The sequence below is a fragment of the Notamacropus eugenii genome, chromosome 1, assembly GCF_028372415.1.
Source record: "Notamacropus eugenii isolate mMacEug1 chromosome 1, mMacEug1.pri_v2, whole genome shotgun sequence".
Lineage (NCBI taxonomy): Eukaryota > Metazoa > Chordata > Mammalia > Diprotodontia > Macropodidae > Notamacropus > Notamacropus eugenii.
Window position 1 is genome coordinate 621,108,677 of NC_092872.1, and position 18,119 is coordinate 621,126,795.

At 38.8% G+C, this 18,119-nt stretch overlaps 1 protein-coding gene across 1 annotated transcript in view; it reads right to left on the minus strand.

Annotated features, from left to right (window-relative positions):
• Positions 1–6,028: 6,028 nt before the first annotated feature.
• LOC140520805 (disintegrin and metalloproteinase domain-containing protein 2-like) overlaps positions 6,029–18,119 on the minus strand; it is a 151,294-nt gene continuing 139,203 nt past the window's right edge. The window contains exons 19-21 of the mRNA XM_072635114.1: positions 14,490–14,643; positions 11,880–11,940; positions 6,029–6,211 (exon numbers count right to left, since the gene is read on the minus strand). Coding sequence (XP_072491215.1) covers positions 11,889–11,940; positions 14,490–14,643 — 206 coding nt within the window. The 3' untranslated portion in view covers positions 6,029–6,211; positions 11,880–11,888. The remainder of the gene's footprint in view (positions 6,212–11,879; positions 11,941–14,489; positions 14,644–18,119) is intronic.

Genomic DNA, 18,119 nt, shown 5'->3' on the forward strand with positions numbered 1-18,119 from the left:
AGCTCATTGCCCATCTCTAGTTCCTGTCCCAAGCTTTTATATTAATGAGTAAGTTTAAAAAAAGCATTTAGTAAGTACTTAGTATGTGTGGCAAACAAAAAAGGAATTTTGTTTCCACAGGGTTAAAACTCCCAGATTTAAGTGACAGCAGTTAATCAGAGTTGTGACCGAGCATGGTCAGGTCAGAAACTTGTGCGCAGGCTTGACCAGCTGTTTGAGGGGAAGCCTATCAGAGAGGAGAACATGAAGTGGGGTCTTCAGGAGGGCGTCTTCTAGCCAACAGATGATGAGGTGGGAGGTTGGAATTTTAGAACAGAATAAAGGGGCTTGCACTGGTCTGAGCACATTGTAGCACTCCCCTAGGAGCTACCCGTTCATTCAGGGGGATGAATGTAAAAATGAACAAATGCTTTCTGATTTCACTGCAAGTATTGTACTTTGTTTGAGGCAAGCACTTCTCTCATAGTGGGAAATTTGCCTTCTTCTTGTAAGGATCGTAACAAAAGATTCTTCTTCCACTCCAGACGTCAGTTTTGTTACCGAACTGGGTGTGAGCCTTCCTCTAGATGGGGAGGGGACTCAGATGGGGCCCGATTTATAACACGATGTTCAAGGTATTGTACTAAGTGTTCGGAATACAAAGAAAAAGCAAAAATAGCCTCAGCTCTCCAAAAGGTTACATTCTAATGGGAGAGATAACATAGGGAAATCAGAATGTACAAGATATAAAATAAATTGAGTGGATAGAAGGTTACTTTAAAGGAGGGAAAGGAGACCAGGAAAGGCCACTTGCAGGAGGTGGCACTTGAAGTGTCTCTAAAAGAAGTCACAGTTTCTAAACGTGGACTGTTGAGAGCAAGTGCTTTACAGGAAAGAGGAACAACCAGTACAAAGATAAAGATCCAGGAGACTGAGTGTCATGTGTGAATCAATGAATGAAGGAAGTCTGACTGGGCAGAATCCCAGGAGAACTACCACTCCCTTCATTCTGGACACTATGATGTTTTATGCAATCTAAGCTCATCTTGGAGTCAGGAAGAACAACTGGGACACCAGCTGTCTGATCATATACCAGTCACCTGACCGCTCTGAGCCTAGTTTTCTCATCTGTTCGATAGTATTGAGCTTCTAATTCACTAAAACACTGATTTTTTGTTGCAAACTAAAACCACTCTTTCCCCCCTCCTCCACGTCCCCAAGAGAAGCCTTTCTTTATAAAATGTATAGTCAAGTGAAACAAAGATATTGGCCATGTATGAGAATGCATGTCTGCCTGCACGGCAAAAGTAATGGGCAGAATAAAAAAACCTTTAATCTGCAATGGCAAATGAAACAAAAGAGAGAACAGATCATCAGGAATGCAAATACACAGAAGTGTATTGGAGGAAAGCAAAAAACATTAACACTAAAAGAAAACAAGCTCATTATGCAAGCAAACTGTAGAGTTCTCTGAAGACAAGATGCCTATGGACGACCTAAGAATCATAGGCCTCCCAGAAGAACGTGACAGGACAAGAACCCTTATCACCATAATGAAGGAAAGGGGACTACCCAGAACTTCTAAACAGAGGAAATGAAATTCTAATAGAAATAATTCACTGATTGTTTCCAGGGGAAGGGGGTTAAAAAAACAACTAAGGCTTCAAACTTTAAGATACCTTATGGTTAAATTTAACAGTTCAATTCAGAAACAAGGTCTACAAGCCATCGGTAGAAAGACCTTTGAATAAAAAAGAAAGGATATTTGAATAAAGACCATTCCCCATCCACTAGAAAAATGAGGAAGGAGTAAAATATTACTTTCCAATCAGCTGTGAAGCTCAGGATGGAGCCCAGGGTGACCTAGCTTGAAAATGTGAACTTAACCAAACAGGACAAAGATAGATGTTCAGTAATAAAGAAAAGTTTAGTTAGAAAAAAAATCAGGATTGAAGAGATTATGGACCTCTCAAATACCCCAAACAGCACAAAGACAGGAAGAGTGATAAGTGCTTTGGCAGAGCATAGCAGCAGTGTTTCAACAAGAGACCAGTAAAAGACTTTTTTCCAAAGGTACCCAAGAAGACAGTGGTGAAGGCAGAAGTCTGGTGGAAGCAGCGGTGAGAATGTTTAGCAGACAGGGAGGATATTATGGACAGAACCTGGTAACACCCTCACTACAGGTGAATTAATGCTTGTTTTATGGGGCTACATTACAACATGGAAAGGTACAAAGAGAGGAAGACAGGGGCAGGGGAGAAAGAGGTATGAGTGAGGTACAGGGGTCAAATCAAGGGCTAGCAGTGAGGGGAAGGTGACCTCTATGGTCCCAGGAGAGTGGGGAAGGAGGATAGGGGAGATTGAAAAGGGAGTATGATTGAAGATTTTACTTGGAAGGTGAATGCTTATAGGGAAGAGAGATGGTCCATGAAGGAAGATGAGGATCTTACATCGGATGAGGCCTGGGAGATTTTATACTTGAAAAGTCTACTTAATGGGGGGGGGGGGGGGGGTTGGAAGCCCTGGGGGCAATTGGTATGTGGAGCATTGATAGAGCAGGAAGGAGATTTCCAGGCAAAAATAGAAAAAAATAAGCGGGGTCAGCAAGAGAGGATATAGATCAATGGTGGACTGCATAATCAGGGACATGGTGGGGAAGGAGCCCTACCACAAAGCAGTATCCTCTCTGACATTTATAATAATTGATGTTGTTCTGGAAGTGAGACACACTGGCAGTGGCAGACAGTACCTGGATGGGAGTGCCTAGAATGGGTACCTTGGAAGCTCTGATTGCATGAGAGAGGTCAAATAATTACAGGGGTCAAGAATCAGACAATGAGGGTTTAGAGCAGAGGTGGGGAGCCTGTGCCCTTCTAAATCCTTAAGTGTGGCCTTTTAACTTAAGGATTTAGAAGGCCACAGGTTCCCTCTCCCTGGTTTAGAGTAAACAGAAAGATGAATAATAAAGAGAAAGGAATCCTTTTTGGAAAGGAGCACAAAAGTGAAATTTTAAAACTGAGAAACAGGACTAATGAAGGGGAGCAAAAGGGGGAATCTACTTGACTGAGAGGAAAGACAAGGGGAAAGAAATATATAACCAGATAAAAGCAGGAGACAACTAACAAAACTGTAAAGGGAAAGAGGTATCATAGAAGAAAAGAAGATCAGGGGTAAGATGAAGAGATGCTCTTTTACAACATGACTAATACGGAAATATTTTGCATAATTGCACATGCTTAACACATCCAGTCATCCAATTGCTTTCCTTCTCAAGGGGAGGGATGGCAGAGATAGGAGGGTGGGGAGAGAGAGAGACAGAGAGAGAGAGGGGGAGAGAGAGGGAGGGAGAGAGAGAGGGAGAGAGGGAGAGGAAGGGAGGGGGAGAGAGAGAAGAAGGAAGGGAGAGAGGGAGGGAGAGAGGGAGGGAAGGAGAGAGGGAGGGGGAGAGAGATAGAGGGAGAGAGAAAGAAAAGGAATTTGGCACTCAAAATTTTTTTAAATGAATATTAGAATTGCTTTTACATGTAATTGAGAAAAATAAAAATTTTCTATCGCTTCTCTATTAGGAGATAGGCCTCCTCATTGGTCCCCTCAAATTTTGATTGGTCATTGTGCTGCTCACTGTTAAGTATTTCAAAGTCGTTTGTCTTTACAACATTGTTGTTATTGTATGACTTTTTCTCTCAGTTCTGTACTTTATTCTGCATCATCAGTTCACATAAGTTTTCCCAGGTTTATCTAGTGCCTAGTCTTCTCACAAGGGTTGCTGCACACCAGCTCCTACTGCATTCCCTTATCACCCTTCTCCCAGGGGCCAGCATGAAGAGGGGGCAACTACCCCTAAGTCTGAATGGGGTCAATTAAGACAGGCACAGCTTGTGCACTTCTCTAAATCCCGTTAAGTCTCAATGGGGCCTGTTGAGTCAAACACAGCATTCCAGTTTGTGCATTCAAACCTAAAGGTTCCCCCTATAAAAGGTCTACTCTCTCTATTAGAAGTCTCCTCTATCTATCAGAGGTCTCATCTCTTTACTAACAGCATCCACTTGTTCAGGGGAAAGGTCAGCACCCTGAAAATGGAAAAAAATAACCAAACAGAGAGAGCAACAACATCTGGGTTTTGTACAGTTGGGTAGTTCCTTGATGATAGTTACTTAGAGTCCCGGTTTGGGAAATCAAAAAGGTCTCAGGCAAAGCGTCCTTCTGATGAGTGAACCCCAAGGCAATATCAATCTCCCAAAATATACGTTCACTTTCTACTAATAGGCTCAGGGCCAGAAGATGCAATAGCCTACATGACTCAGTACCTGATGTGTTTGTTACAGCTGTGAACTGGGCCAGAGTTCAAAGGGGTAAGACATCCATGATTGATAAGGATATTCTCTTACCTTTAGGTAAGCACTGAGAAAATTGAGATTGTTATGGCCGTGGATCCTGGGAAACTGAACTCCAAGAAATAATAACAAATATCCCGCCTTGTTCACAGTTACAGTATTCCATTATGTGTTCAGCCTTTCCCCAACTGACAGACATCCCTTAGTTTGTAGTTCTGTACCACCACAGAGAAGTGCCCTAAATATTTTTGTACATATAGGTCCCATTTCCTTTTTGTCATTTTTGTTATATTTCTGGATCACTTTGGGGGGTATAGTTCCAGACTGTTTCTGGAATGGCAGGACCAATTCATATCTGTACCAGCATTGCATTAATGTGACTGTTTTTCCACAATCCCTCTAGCATTTATCATTTTCCTTTTTTGTCATATTTAGGAATCTGATGGGTGCAAGGTGGAATCAGAGAGTTGCTTTAATTTGCATTTCTCTAATTATTAGTCATTTGGGTCCTTTCTCTAGATAATCTGGGTTTCTTCCTTTGAGAAGTACCTACTCATATCCTTGGATTATTTTTCATTTGGGGAATGGCTTGCATACTTACACATGTGAATCAGTTCACTATGTATTTTAGAAATTAGACCTTTATCAATGAAGCTTTCTGCAAATATTTATTCCTCAGTTACTTCCTTCCTTTTCCATTTCAGCTTCACTGATTTTGTTTGTATATAAATTAATATTTAGAGTTCTCTAAAAATAAGCTGGACTGCATCACTGGGTAGTGAAGGTACTTAAGGGGAGGCAGGATGACCATTTGTTTGAGAAAGGGTAGAAAGATAGAATTCATAACTTGGGTAAGGGTTACAATTCCCCTCTAACTCAAATATTCTGCCATGGTACAGGTAGCTCCTGGGAACTAATGGACAGGAAAAGACTGAGCCAATTCTTGCATTTCGGCAATCTCAGACATTCCAGAATGTATAATTCAGGGGTGCACAGGATAATGCATTTCCATATCACACAAAGTGGATAAATAATTAGACGAAGTCAAGAACTTTGTTGTTGTTATCATTCAGTTGTGTCCTATTCTTCATGACCCCATTTTGGGGTTTTCTTGACAAAGATACTGGAGAAGCTTGCCATCTTCATCTCCAGCTTATTTTATAGATCAGGAAACTGCCTGGAACAGGGTTAAATAGCCTGCTCAGAGTCACACAGCTAGTAAGTGTCTAAGCCTGGATTTGAATTCATGAAGCTGAGTCTTGATGATTCCAATGTTCTATCTATGTTTGCCACCTAGTTTCAAGAGCACCTGAGTTCAAATCCTCCAACCTCCTACCTATATGATCTTGGGCAAGATACTTATCTCTCTTTGCCTTGGTTTCTTCACCTGTAAATGAAGAAGCTTTGATCTCATGATCTTATGTACAGCTGGAAAGGATCTTAGGGATTATCTAGTCTAACCCTTTCATTTTACAGACTAGGAAATTCAGACAGAGATAAAGTGACTTGCCCAAAGTCACACAGGCTGAAGATGGCAGGTCTAGGTTCTGAATCCACATCCCTTGACTCCAAACCCAGCACTTATTTCAATAAAAAGTCTTTACAAGAGCAGCAAGAACCATAGAAATATGAGCCAAAAATGACAATTTTGTTAAACAAAAGCTATTCCTTCATAATGATCTTCCCTAACTAACTAAATGCTCTCCAGTCTGCCATAGCCAGATAAAATATAGATACACACACATTTTATTTCATATAAACTAATTCTTGAGAGAGAAACTATCATATTAGACAAGATACAAAGAAATTCCTGAGTGTTTCTATCACTTCCAACCAACTAAGGCCCAACCTTGCCCAGTCCAGGCAGTCAGCTGTTCCCACAACTTCTGCTTTTAAATCTGTAGAAGAGACAACAAGGAAATAAGGGTGACATTAAAATCATTGAAAATAACTGACAAACATCAGAACAACAACAACAAAAAAAACCTTAATTAAGATTTTTTCCAAGCAATCAAGGACACACAATTAGCTGTAACCTGAAATGCTAAGAGTTCACATTGATGAAGGAAGTGATACAAGCCACTTAATATTATCCAAATGATAATATCCAAATGAAAATCTTTATCATTAAGAAATAAATCACTGATATTGATAACTCACATGTATATACATGTTAGGATTTACCAAGCACATTTCCAACAGCAACTCTATGAGGAAATGGAATCTCAGAAACATTAAGTGATTTGTCAGGGTCCAACAATGGTGATCCACAATTCAGACACAAGTATCCCCTGAATTCTGCCTTTTTGAAATTAGAATTTTTTTACTTCTGTCTTTTTGAAATTAGAATTTTTTTAACAAGTTTATCATTTCAGTGTTTTAGTTTATGTGAAAGGAAAATGTATTTAAATTTTAAAACTTTTCAAGTTGTACCTATGTAAGTGTACTGGCATCAAAAATTAATATTTTCTATTTCTATATTGAAACACCTAGCAGATGAGCAGGAATTGGCTTCATAGTTTATGTTCACATAATAAAATAAAAAGTTTGATATCCTAGTCTTATCATCTAGTACATGATCATTTTTTTTCAAGAAGAATTTTATATCACATATCAAAGTAATAACTGGAATTTTAAAAAACGCTTTCTTTTTAGTTGTATTGACTTAAAAAGGTATTGATATCTCTTGGTTTTTACTTCTACTGCACCTGTATTTCCCAATATATCCTTCTCCCTACCACTCCCTCCTTCCTTGTAACAAAAGAAATATAAGTTAAAAAAAAAGCTGGCAAAAATTAACCAACAAGTCAGTCAAGTCCAACACTATATATAGTATTTTATACCCAGAATCCCCTTCTCATTCTCCTCCCTTCTTGCCCCTCTCTCCACCTCTCTTTCCCTCCCTCTCTCTCTCCTCCTCTCTTTCTCTCATTCCCTCTCTCTTTTTCCTTCTCCCTCTCTCTTCCAACCCCCTCCCCTGGGCTCCCATCTCTCCCAGTTTTCCTCTATTTGCAAGTCTGAACCTGCACTGGTAGAGGGTGTTTCTTTCATCCAAGAGATCCCTATACCAGTAAAGTCAAAGGTCTCAGTTCTTATCTTTTCTCTTGATATTTTTGGGGTTTCAACAATTTTTTACATTACCCCATAGCTTCCTCTCTGGCCTTTCCCCTTTACTGATTGGTGGATAACTGAGGTTAGATAACAAGACTGCCTCAGTACCCTCAGCTGTGGGGACATAGGCTTTATGAGCTTGGATCACAGGTACAAATGTTCTGTATGGAAACACAACTGACCCTAATTGGGTTTCAATCTCCTTTCCTTTAGGGAAGGAAGTGAAAAAGCATTTCTAAAGTGCATACAAGGTACCAGGCGTGGTGCAAAGCTATGCTCTTAGATATTTTACAAATGTTATCTCCTTTGACACTCACAGTAATTCTGGGAGGTAGGTGCCATTAGTGTTCTTATTTTACTGTTGAAGAAACTGAGGCAAACAGAGGTTAGGTAACTTGACCAGGGTGACACAACTAGTAAGTACATAAGGTGGGATTTGAACTGGGGTCTTCCTGACTCCAGGCCCAGCTCGATCAGCTGGCTTTAACCCCATATTGCTCTTTCCTTTCACCTTGTTTTCTTCTTATGGCTTGGAAGAATCAAGTTGTGATACTTTTGGTACTGTGAAGAGAGCCAGGGATGTTTGTACTAAATCACTTTTACCTGGGAGCTCTCTAATCCAGGGTCAGGCCCTAGTCAGGAAGCAGCACATTTTTAGCCCACTTAATGTCTCTCCTGCCTTTTTTCCCCTTAATTTAGCTGGCAAGTATCAACATTTGCTTCTTCTTGTAGAAGAGAGAGGGTAGGGTTATTTCTGCAGTGTTTGAGGATGGGTCATCCCTAATTGAGTGTCCAGAACGAGGCAAGCCTGTAAATTGGCTCTTCATGCTAAAGCTTCTTGTAGTCAGAAGTGAGAGTTGAGTGCCCAGGGAGAGACCAAAGGTGGATGAGCAGCCCTAAAAAGGGCTTGGCAAATGCTCACACCAGAGGTGTTAGTCTTCCCTGAGCACCCCACACAACCCACTGTTGTGATTACATGTAGGCTGATGGGGGAGGGGAGCTGAGGGAGTACTCTAAGGATTAACATTCTCTGGTGTTACTTCATGAAAAAGGTTTTTTTCTTGTCTCGATTTCCATATTCTGTGAATTTGACTATAATTATTCTACATCTGGCATGCATTTTTTTTTTTGATGGGGGAGGGAAAGGATGGGATCGAAAGGCTGGAGTGGTTTGAAGAAAATGTCTAATCTACCACCTTGTTGGTCACATGAACCAGAAGTTCTGCATAGAATTTTAACATTTTATTCCTTGAAGTCATAAGCAATAATAAATCACACCTAAGAGAGTAGTGCAAGAATTGGCTTGCAGAGGTAAATGTATTTTTAATTATTTTTTTTTTTAATTTTCAACTTCCACAAGATTTTGAGTTCCAAGTTTTCTCCCCATCTTTCCCCACCCCCACCCCAAGACAACATGCATCCTGATTACCCCTTCCCCCAATCTGCCTTCCCTTCTATCACACCTCTCCCTTCTCTCATCCTCATCCCCTCCATTTTCTTGTAGAGCAAGATGGTTTTCTATGCCCCATTGCCTGTATGTGTTATTTCCTAGTTGTATGTTACAACATTTTTTAACATTTATTTTTAAAACTTTGAATTCCAAATTCTCTCCCTTCCTCCATCCCCACCCACCCCCATTGAGAAGGCAAGCAATTCAACATGAGTTATGTGTACTCATGCAAAACACTTCCATAACAGTCATGTTGTGAAAGACTAACATATTCCTCTCCATCCTGTCCTGCCCCCCATTTATTCTATTCTTCCTTTTGATCCTATCCCTCCTCAAAAGTGTTTATTTTTGATTACCCTTCGTCCCATTTGCCTTACCTTCCATCATCGCCCTCCCCCTTATTCCCTTCCCTACTTTCCTGTAGGGTAAGATAGATTTTCTTGCCCAATTGAGTGTGTATGTTATTCCCTCCATAAGACAAATTTGATGAGAGTAAGGTTCACTTATTCCCTCTCACCTCTCCTCCCTTCCTCTCCATTGTAAAAGTTTTTTCTTGCCTCTTTTACATGAGATAATTTACCCCATACTTTTTCTGTCTTTCTCCTTCTCCCAATATATTCCTCTCATCCACTAACTTTATTTTTTAGATATCATCCCTTCATATTCAACTCACCCTGTGTCCTTTTTTTATATATATATGGAGAGAGCAATTGTGTGTGCGTGTGTGTGTATATGTGTGTGTGTGTGTGTGTGTGTGTGTGTGTGTGTGTGTGGAAAGAGAGAGAGAGAGAGAGAGAGAGAGAGAGAGAGAGAGAGAGAGAGAAACTGTATATTCTCTCCAACTACCCTAATACTGAGAAAACTCTCAAAGGTTACAAATATTATCTTTCCATGTAGGAATGTAAACAGTTCAACTTTAGTAAGTGTCTTATGATTTTTCTTACCTGTTTACCTTTTCATGGTTCTCTTAACTCTTGTGTTTGAAAGTCAGATTTTCTATTCAGCTCTGGTCTTTTCATCAAGAACAGTTGAAAGTGCTCTATTTCACTGAATCGCTATTTTTTCCCCTGAAGTATTATACTCAGTTTTGCTGGATAGATGGTTTGGGGTTTTAATCCTAGTTCCTTTGCCTCTGGAATATTATATTCCAAGCCCTTTGATCCTTTAATTTAGTAGTTGCTAGATCTTATGTTGTCCTGATTGTGTTTTCACAATACTTGAATTGTTTCTTTCTGACTGCTTGCAGTATTTTCTCCTTGGCCTAGGAACCCTGGAATTTGACTACAATATTCCTAGTTTTCTTTTTGAGATCTCTTTCAGGAGGTGATCAGGGGATTCTTTCACTATCTATTTTACCCTCTGGTTCTAGAATATCAGGGGAGTTTTCCTTGATAATTTCTTGAAAGATGATGACTAAGTTCTTTTGTTGATCATGGCTTTCAGGTAGTCCAATAATTTTTAAATTATCTCTCCTGGCTCTATTTTTCCAGGTCACTTGTTTTTCCAGTGAGATATTTCACATTGTCTTCTATTTTTTTTTCATTCTTTTGGTTTTGTTTTATAATTTCTTGATTTTTCATAGTCATTAGCTTTCATCTACTCCATTCAAATTTTTAAGGAATTATTTTCTTCAATGAGCTTTCAGACCTCCTTTCCCCTTTGTCCAATTCTGCTTTTTAAGACATTCTCCTGCTCATTGCATTTTTGAACCTCTTTTGCTATTTGGGTTAGTCCATTTTTTAAGGTGTTATTTTCTTCAACATTTTTTGGGTCTCCTTTAGGAGCAGTAGACTTGTTTTTCATGAATTTCTTGCATCACTCTCATTTCTGTTCCCAATTTTTCTTCTACTTCTCTTACTTGATTTTCAAAATCTTTTTTGAGCTCTTCCATGGCCTGAGACCAATTCATATTTTTCTTGGAGGCTTTGGATGTAGGAGCTTTAACTTTGTTGTCTTCTTGCACTTGTATGTTTTGATCTTCTTTGTCACCAAAGTAAGATTCCATAGTCTGAGTTTTTTCCCTCTGCTCATTTCCCCAGCCAATTACTTGACTTTTGAGCTCCTTGTCTAGATCGTTCTCTGCTTCCAGGGGAGAAAAGGTGGGGGCTGTGTATTGTCCCAAGCTTCAAGGATTTTGTGCAGCTGTTTTCAGAAATACTTCTTGGGACCTGCAAATTTTCAGCTCTTCCAAGGATGTATGATCAAAGGAGAGGTGTTTACTCCTCTCCTGGTCTGTACTCTGGTCTGTGAGTGACCTCAAGTACTCTTTTCTACCTTGGAACTGTGAGGAAGATTCCCTCTCCACTGCTGCCACAAGCTCTACTATGCCAGCACTCCTCACTCCAGGACTGCCATTCAAGACTGGGACCCAGATCCAAGCAGGGCAAAGCAAAAGAATCACAACACAGCACTTGTAAAGAGATCCCTGCAGTTGCTCTCTTATCAGCTGTTCCATCCCCCTACAATATGTGGTCCTAAACTCCAGAAATAGCTGTTGTTGCTACTGCAACCACCTTGGACTCTGCTATCTCCTCTGCTGCCCCAGGCCTGGGGCCAGATCAGACGTCTCTCTCACACAAGTCTGACAGGCTTTTTCTACTGACCTTCCAATTTGTCCTTGCCTTTTGGGGGTTGAGAAGTTTGGAAACTGCCTCAGCTGCCAATAATTCAATCCTCTGAAGCTTGCTCTGGACCCCTCTGTGCTGGTGCAGCCCACACTGGACTGCAATGTGCTCCTGACCCACTGTGATAGATGCTTCCTATCAACCTTCCAGGCTCTCTTAGGCTGGAGATTTGCTTGACTCCATCATTTTGTGCGTTCTGCAGCTCTAGATTTTGTTTTGAGTTATTTTTTATAGGTATTGGAAGAAGTTTGGGGGAGAACTTGAGCAAGTCCCTGCTTTTACTCCACCATCTTGGCTCTGCCTTAGTAAATATACTGTAAATAAAGAACCTATAACTCTTCTCTGTGTTTTTTGTTATAGTGCAAAATATACAAAACTCACCTTCGCATCTTAAATTTCGGTATTATCCTTGGCTTCTTTTGAATCGTCCTCTGCCAATGATCTTCATATGTAAAAGAAAAAAAATTTAAGCATTTAAAATAAAGGAAAAGAAAAGAAAATACCACTCTTCCAGTTACATCACACTTTCTAATTAAATATATCATTATGTGAAGGTTTTTCTTATTATTCTGCCTTCAGCATAGTTTCATTAAGATTTAAATTCAGAAACTTCATTTCAACAAAAATTTAAGGTGCAGGAAGGGTGACTTGCTCTAAATCATGTCTCAGAGTCTGAATGACATACTGTGTGATATATGGACCTATTGTACCTCTCAGTGATGTTAGGAGTAATGATGTTTGATCTCGCCCCATGCCAACTGATCTTTTTCCTTTGGGACATTTGTACCCTTACCATAAGAAATGTTTTTCCTAGAAAAAGATTTTATATGTGTTCCTCCTTTCTGAAGTGAAAACTTCTATCACAGTTGCTAACGTACACAGACAGGTCTCCTTATTCCTTGGCACTGCTATTTATATTACATTTGATTATGTAAATCTTATACAAAAGGAAGGGAAGAAGGGGAATAAGCATTTATTAAGTGCCTGCTATGTACCAGGCACGGTGGTAAAGGCTTTATAATTATTATCTCATTTGATTCTCACAACAACCCTGGAAGGTAAGGGCTATTCCTACCTCTTTTCCTTTTCCCTATTTCTGTTAAAGGCCCTGCTAATCAGTTCCCTTGACTCAAGTCAGTTCTAACTTTAGTCTATTCTCCACACCACTGCCAAAGTGATTTTCCTTAAGCACAGATCTAACCAAGTTACTCTTGTACTCAGTCAACTCTAGTTCATCTTTTGGTTCTCATTAAGACCTGGCTCCCTCCTAATGAGATAGAATCCCTGACTACCCTTCCCAATACTGGTTGTACTTTCACTCATACATACCCTTCAACTTTCTGGTCATGCTAAGAGAACAGTAATACTCCTTGGTTTCAATTACCACTTCCAGATTATCCTTTTATCACCATCACTCAGTAATTCCTCTTCCTCTAAGGTTCATTCAGTATAAATTTATCACTCCATCAAAATTCTGATAACTGTTAGTGATTGACTCTCCTCCATCCCCAACATTCTCCTTCCCTCAGTGAGTTTAGTGAGTTTAGTACCTGGATCGCAGTCTTTCTGCATTAACTCTTGTTCATGTACTAGGGAACTTCAGCATACATATTGATTCTCTCTCAAACACATCAACTTCCCATTCCCTCAATCTGCTCATTTCCCATGACCTATTCTTCCATACCAGTTCAGTTGCACATGGAAATAATAAAACTCTTGATTTTGCACCTACAAGGGTTTATACTTTCATGTTAATGTACCCTGAAGTTCCTTTGTAAGATCCTAATCTTCTACCGTTCCATCTTTCCTTCTGCCTTATGATCACTAACCCTGTTTTTATTCTTCACTATGATCTCCAATCTCTCCACTCCTCAGTTCCTTTCTAGGTCATTAATCCTTCATTAACTATAACTCCCTTCCCCATATCATCCCCCTGGCGAGTCAATTCAATGCTAAAGTATGATCTGCACTGAAGTCCCTTTCTTTCTTTCCCTATCACTTGTTATGCCTTGCTAAGCCCAAATTTGGATTGTTCCCGTCATCCACCAACTTTGTTCCTTATCATATTCTACTGAATGGAGTTAGAGAAAAAAATCATGAAAATTGCTAACTAGGTCCATTACAGATTTATGTTACATAATCTCAACTAGGCCCTCATTGCAAAAAGGTAATCCTTTTATACCTCCTTAATTAACTCACTATTCCACTCCAAATAACAGCTATCCTAAACTTTTTTTAAAAATTCTTCCTCAGGCTTCACATAGCATTTACTCTCTCACCCTCTTGACTGAGAATTTCTCTTATATTTGATGACAAAATTCAGGCCATTTGCCAAGACTCCCCCATCTCCATTCTTCCTTATCTTGTGTCACTCAGATGTAATCCCCTACTATTTCTTCAATATCTGTCTTGCATTAGGAGGTAGCTTTTCTCATTTCCCAAACAAACCATTCCACATGCACCAAGATCTCATCCCATCCTGTCTTTTCCAATAAATTTGCCCCCTGTATCATGCTCACTCTCACTAATCTTCAGTCTTTCCCTATTTACTGGCCAACCTACTGGGGATGAGCCTTTCTTTAGCTAGATAAAAGTTTATTATCTAAAAGGAAACATAATCTGTCAAGGTTATACTCAAAACCTTTCTAGCATAGAAGAACCTGTCAGAGCTTACATCTCATGGCACTTCTTTTGAGAACTTGGGCAACCACAGCAGCTCTGAATGGGAAAGAATTTTTGTGCCACACAAGTTTACTAGCGACAAAAGTGAGAAGGGAATCAGGATAAAAATAGTGAAATGTTTCATGATTGCTTGCTAACCTATGCTCCACCCAAAATGAAAGAAACCAGTCTCAACTGAGATGTTATTAAAAATTGTTTAAACAAAAGCAAACTTTAGTTCTGTATTAGTAACAGTGACTAGTACAAGGAATTTGTATATTAAATGTGTTAGTAATTTTTCATAAATTTTCAACAAAAAAGTAAAGTTACTCATCACTTGCTGCATCCTGACGTATACATATTTTTCTCTGGCAAAAATATATTATTGCTAAAATGATTGCCGCTGTAAAAATAACTGCTGCAGGGAAGCCAATTAGGATGCCCCAGTTTTTAGATCTGTAACCTGAAGACATTGCAAGTAAATCTAGAGGAAAAAATAAAAAATAAAAGCAAATATCAACCATAATGAAAAGTATTTGCTATGAAACTGGAAAGTTTTAATTCATATTGTGATTGATAATGCAACTTTAATTTATTTATGTAGACAAATTCAATTAAAACACTATTAGATATTTTACATATAATGTACATATATACAAGTATGACATTTATTAATCTCTCCTAAAGTTTCCTTCTGATATATCATTGTGTAGTGAAAATGACAATGACAAGAGAGCATTAGCAAGCTGGAAAAGCTGCCTCTATAGACAAGGAAAAGAATGACAGATGCATGACCAGAGTGTTTTCTGCTCAGGCTAGAGTGATGCCAAAGATCAGGTTAACTTTTTTAGGCTTCCATATCACACCATTGATTCACATTGAGTTAGTAATCCACAAAATCTGCCAGATATCAGTCACCAATTTCATGGCTCTCCCATCCTGTATTTGTAGAACTGACTCTTTAAACCTGTGTACTACATTTGTCTCTATTAAATTTTAGATTAGATTAGATTCATTTTAATTTGCCAAAATTATTTTGGATCGCAATTCTTTTTGCATAACATGTTAATTATTTGTCCAAGTTTTGTGTCATCTGTGACTTGGTAAGTATGTTATCTGCACCTTCATCCAAGTCATTGATAACACTATTGAAGAAGAAAGGGACAAGGGAAAATGTCCAAAGGGAAGTTGAAAATGTAGAATTGTAGTTCTGTGGTATAATTTGGACTACAAATGTGAATTTGGAAGTCATCTATTTGGAGATGTAGCTATAAAAGAACATGAGATGATCAAGAAGAGAGTATAAAGAAAAAGGACTGTGGCCTAGATATTTATGAATTATAAAGAAGACAATGAACCAGTGAAGAAGACTAAGAAGAAATAGGTAGGTAGGAACAGGAGGTGAGAGCAGTGGAAGTGGAAGCCAGTGGAATGTAGAGTGTCCAGGAGGAATGAGGTACTTAGCAATATTGACAGATCCACAAAAGTCAAGGAGGATGAGTACTAAGAGGAACTTAAAAATTAAGAAGTCATTTGGAACATTTGCAAGAGCAATTTCCATAGAGTAGTAGGAGTCAGACCATAAAGAGGTGAGGAAGTAGAGGTAGTGAATGCACACTATTATTTCTAGGAATTTAACAATGAAAGGAAAAAGACATGTAGGATGATACCAAGGGAGAGGAAATCATCCTTCCAAAAGATACTGACAGGCTAGGGTACTGGGCCATATGAAGAAATTTAGTGAGACGCACATATTGAAATTGAAATTTTAACTTCATAATGTACATTCAAGTGCAAGTTACCCAAAAGGGAGTGGGTTTTTGGTAGACTTAAAGGTCAATGTAAGTCAACAGGGTGACATAGCATTGAAGAAAGCTAATAAAAGCTCAAGTTACATTAAGAAAGGCATAATGTGAAGGCAGAGCCAAGATGGCAGAGTAAAGGCAGGGGCTTGCCTGAATTCTCCCCCAAACCCCTTCAAATACCTTTTGAAAATGCCTCTAAATAAATTATAGAGCAGCAGAATGCACAAAAAGATGGAGTGAAACAAATTTTTAGCTCAAAACAACTAAGTCTGTCAGGAAAGGTCTGCTACACCTAGGCAAGAGTAGAGCAAAATCTAGCACAGGCCACACCAGCACAGCCACAGCCACAAAAAACCAGGAGCAGGCCTTGGAAGCCACTGAATCAGTAATGGCAGCAGCTGCTTCTGAAGCTTTCAGCCTACAGACAGTAAGAAGGTAGAACAAGTGGTCAGAAGGAGATTACAGGGTATTTCTGCTAGCACTGAGGCAGGACTCTGTTGCTTTGCCCATACTCAGATCCCGGTCGTAGTCCTGGGTGGCAGTTCCAGGATGAAGGGGAGTACTGGGACACCAGAGCTTGTGGTCACAGTGAAGGGTGGACCCTCCTCACAGTGCCAGGGCAGAAAATAGTGCTTGTGGTCACTCACAGATCAGAGCACATAGCAGGAGAAAAGTAAGCACCTCTCATCATGCTACCTTGAAAGAACTGAAAACTTATAAGTCCCTGGAAATACCTCTAAAAACAACTGCACAAAATCCCTGAAACTTTGGACAGGGCACCCTACACAATGGAAGCAAAGCACTAACTTACCAAAGAGTTAAAAGTCAAGTAATAGGCTATGGAAATGGACAAGCAATAGAAAAAAAAACTCTGTCTATAGAAAGTTACTATAATGACAAGGAAGATCAAAACACACATGCAGAAGACAACAAAATCAAAGCTCCTACATTCAAAGTCCTCAAGAAAAATATGAATTGGTCTCAGGCCATGAAAGAGCTCAAAAAGAATTTTGAACATCAAGTAAGAGAAGTAGAGGAAAAATTGGGAAGAGAAATGAGAAGAGAAAATCATGAAAAAAGAGTCAATAACTTGGTAATGGAGACACAAAAAATACTGATGAAAATGACACCTTAAAAAACAGACTAGGTCAAATGGTAAAAGAGGTCCAATAAGCCAACGATGAGAAGAATGTTTTAAAAAGCAGAATTGGCTAAATGGAAAAGGAGGTATAAAAGCTCACTGAAGAAAATAATTCCTTAAAATTTGAATGGAGCAAATGGAAGTTAATGACTTTATGGGAAATCAAGAAATGATAAAACAAAATCAAAAAAGTAAAAAAAATAGAAGACAATGTGAAATATCTCACTGGAAAAACTACTGCTTTGGAAAATAGATTGAGGAGAGAGAATTTAAAATTTTTTGGATTTCCTGAAAGCCATAATCAAAAAAAAAAAAAAGAACCTATACATCTTTTCCAATAAATCACCAAAATTTCATCTTCCTCTTCCTGCTTTTCTTCTAATCTTGGCAGCATTTATGTGCAAAATCTTTTAAATTTGATGTAACTAAAATGATCTGTTTTACATTCTGTAATGCCCTCTATCTCTTCTTTGTCATAAATTGTGTTTGTCATAAAATTTCATAAATCTGACAGGTAAAACATTCCATACTCCTCTAATTTGCTTATGTTATCACCCTTTATATGTAAATCATGTACATTTTGACCTTATCTTGGTATATGGGTGTGACATGTTGGTTTATACCTAGTTTCTGCCAAATAGCTTTCCAGTTTTCCCAGTAATTTTTGTCAAGTAGTGTATTATTGTTCAAAAACTCCTTGGGGTCTTTGGGTTTATTAAACACTAAGTTATGCTAGTCATTTACTACTTTCTACTGTGTACCTACCCTATTCCACTGATCTACCACTCTATTTCTTAACTAGTACCAGATTCTTTTGAAGTTTACCACTTTATATTACAGCTTGGGATCTGGTACTGCTAGGTCACTTTTCTTCACATTTTTTTTCTTTGATTTCTTTGATATTCTTGACCTTTTCTTCTATGGTTTTTTTTCTAACTCTATAAAATGTTTTAAATCTTTCCTATTTTATTACTTTTGCTATTGCTATTATTTATTTTGTTATTTTTCTAACTC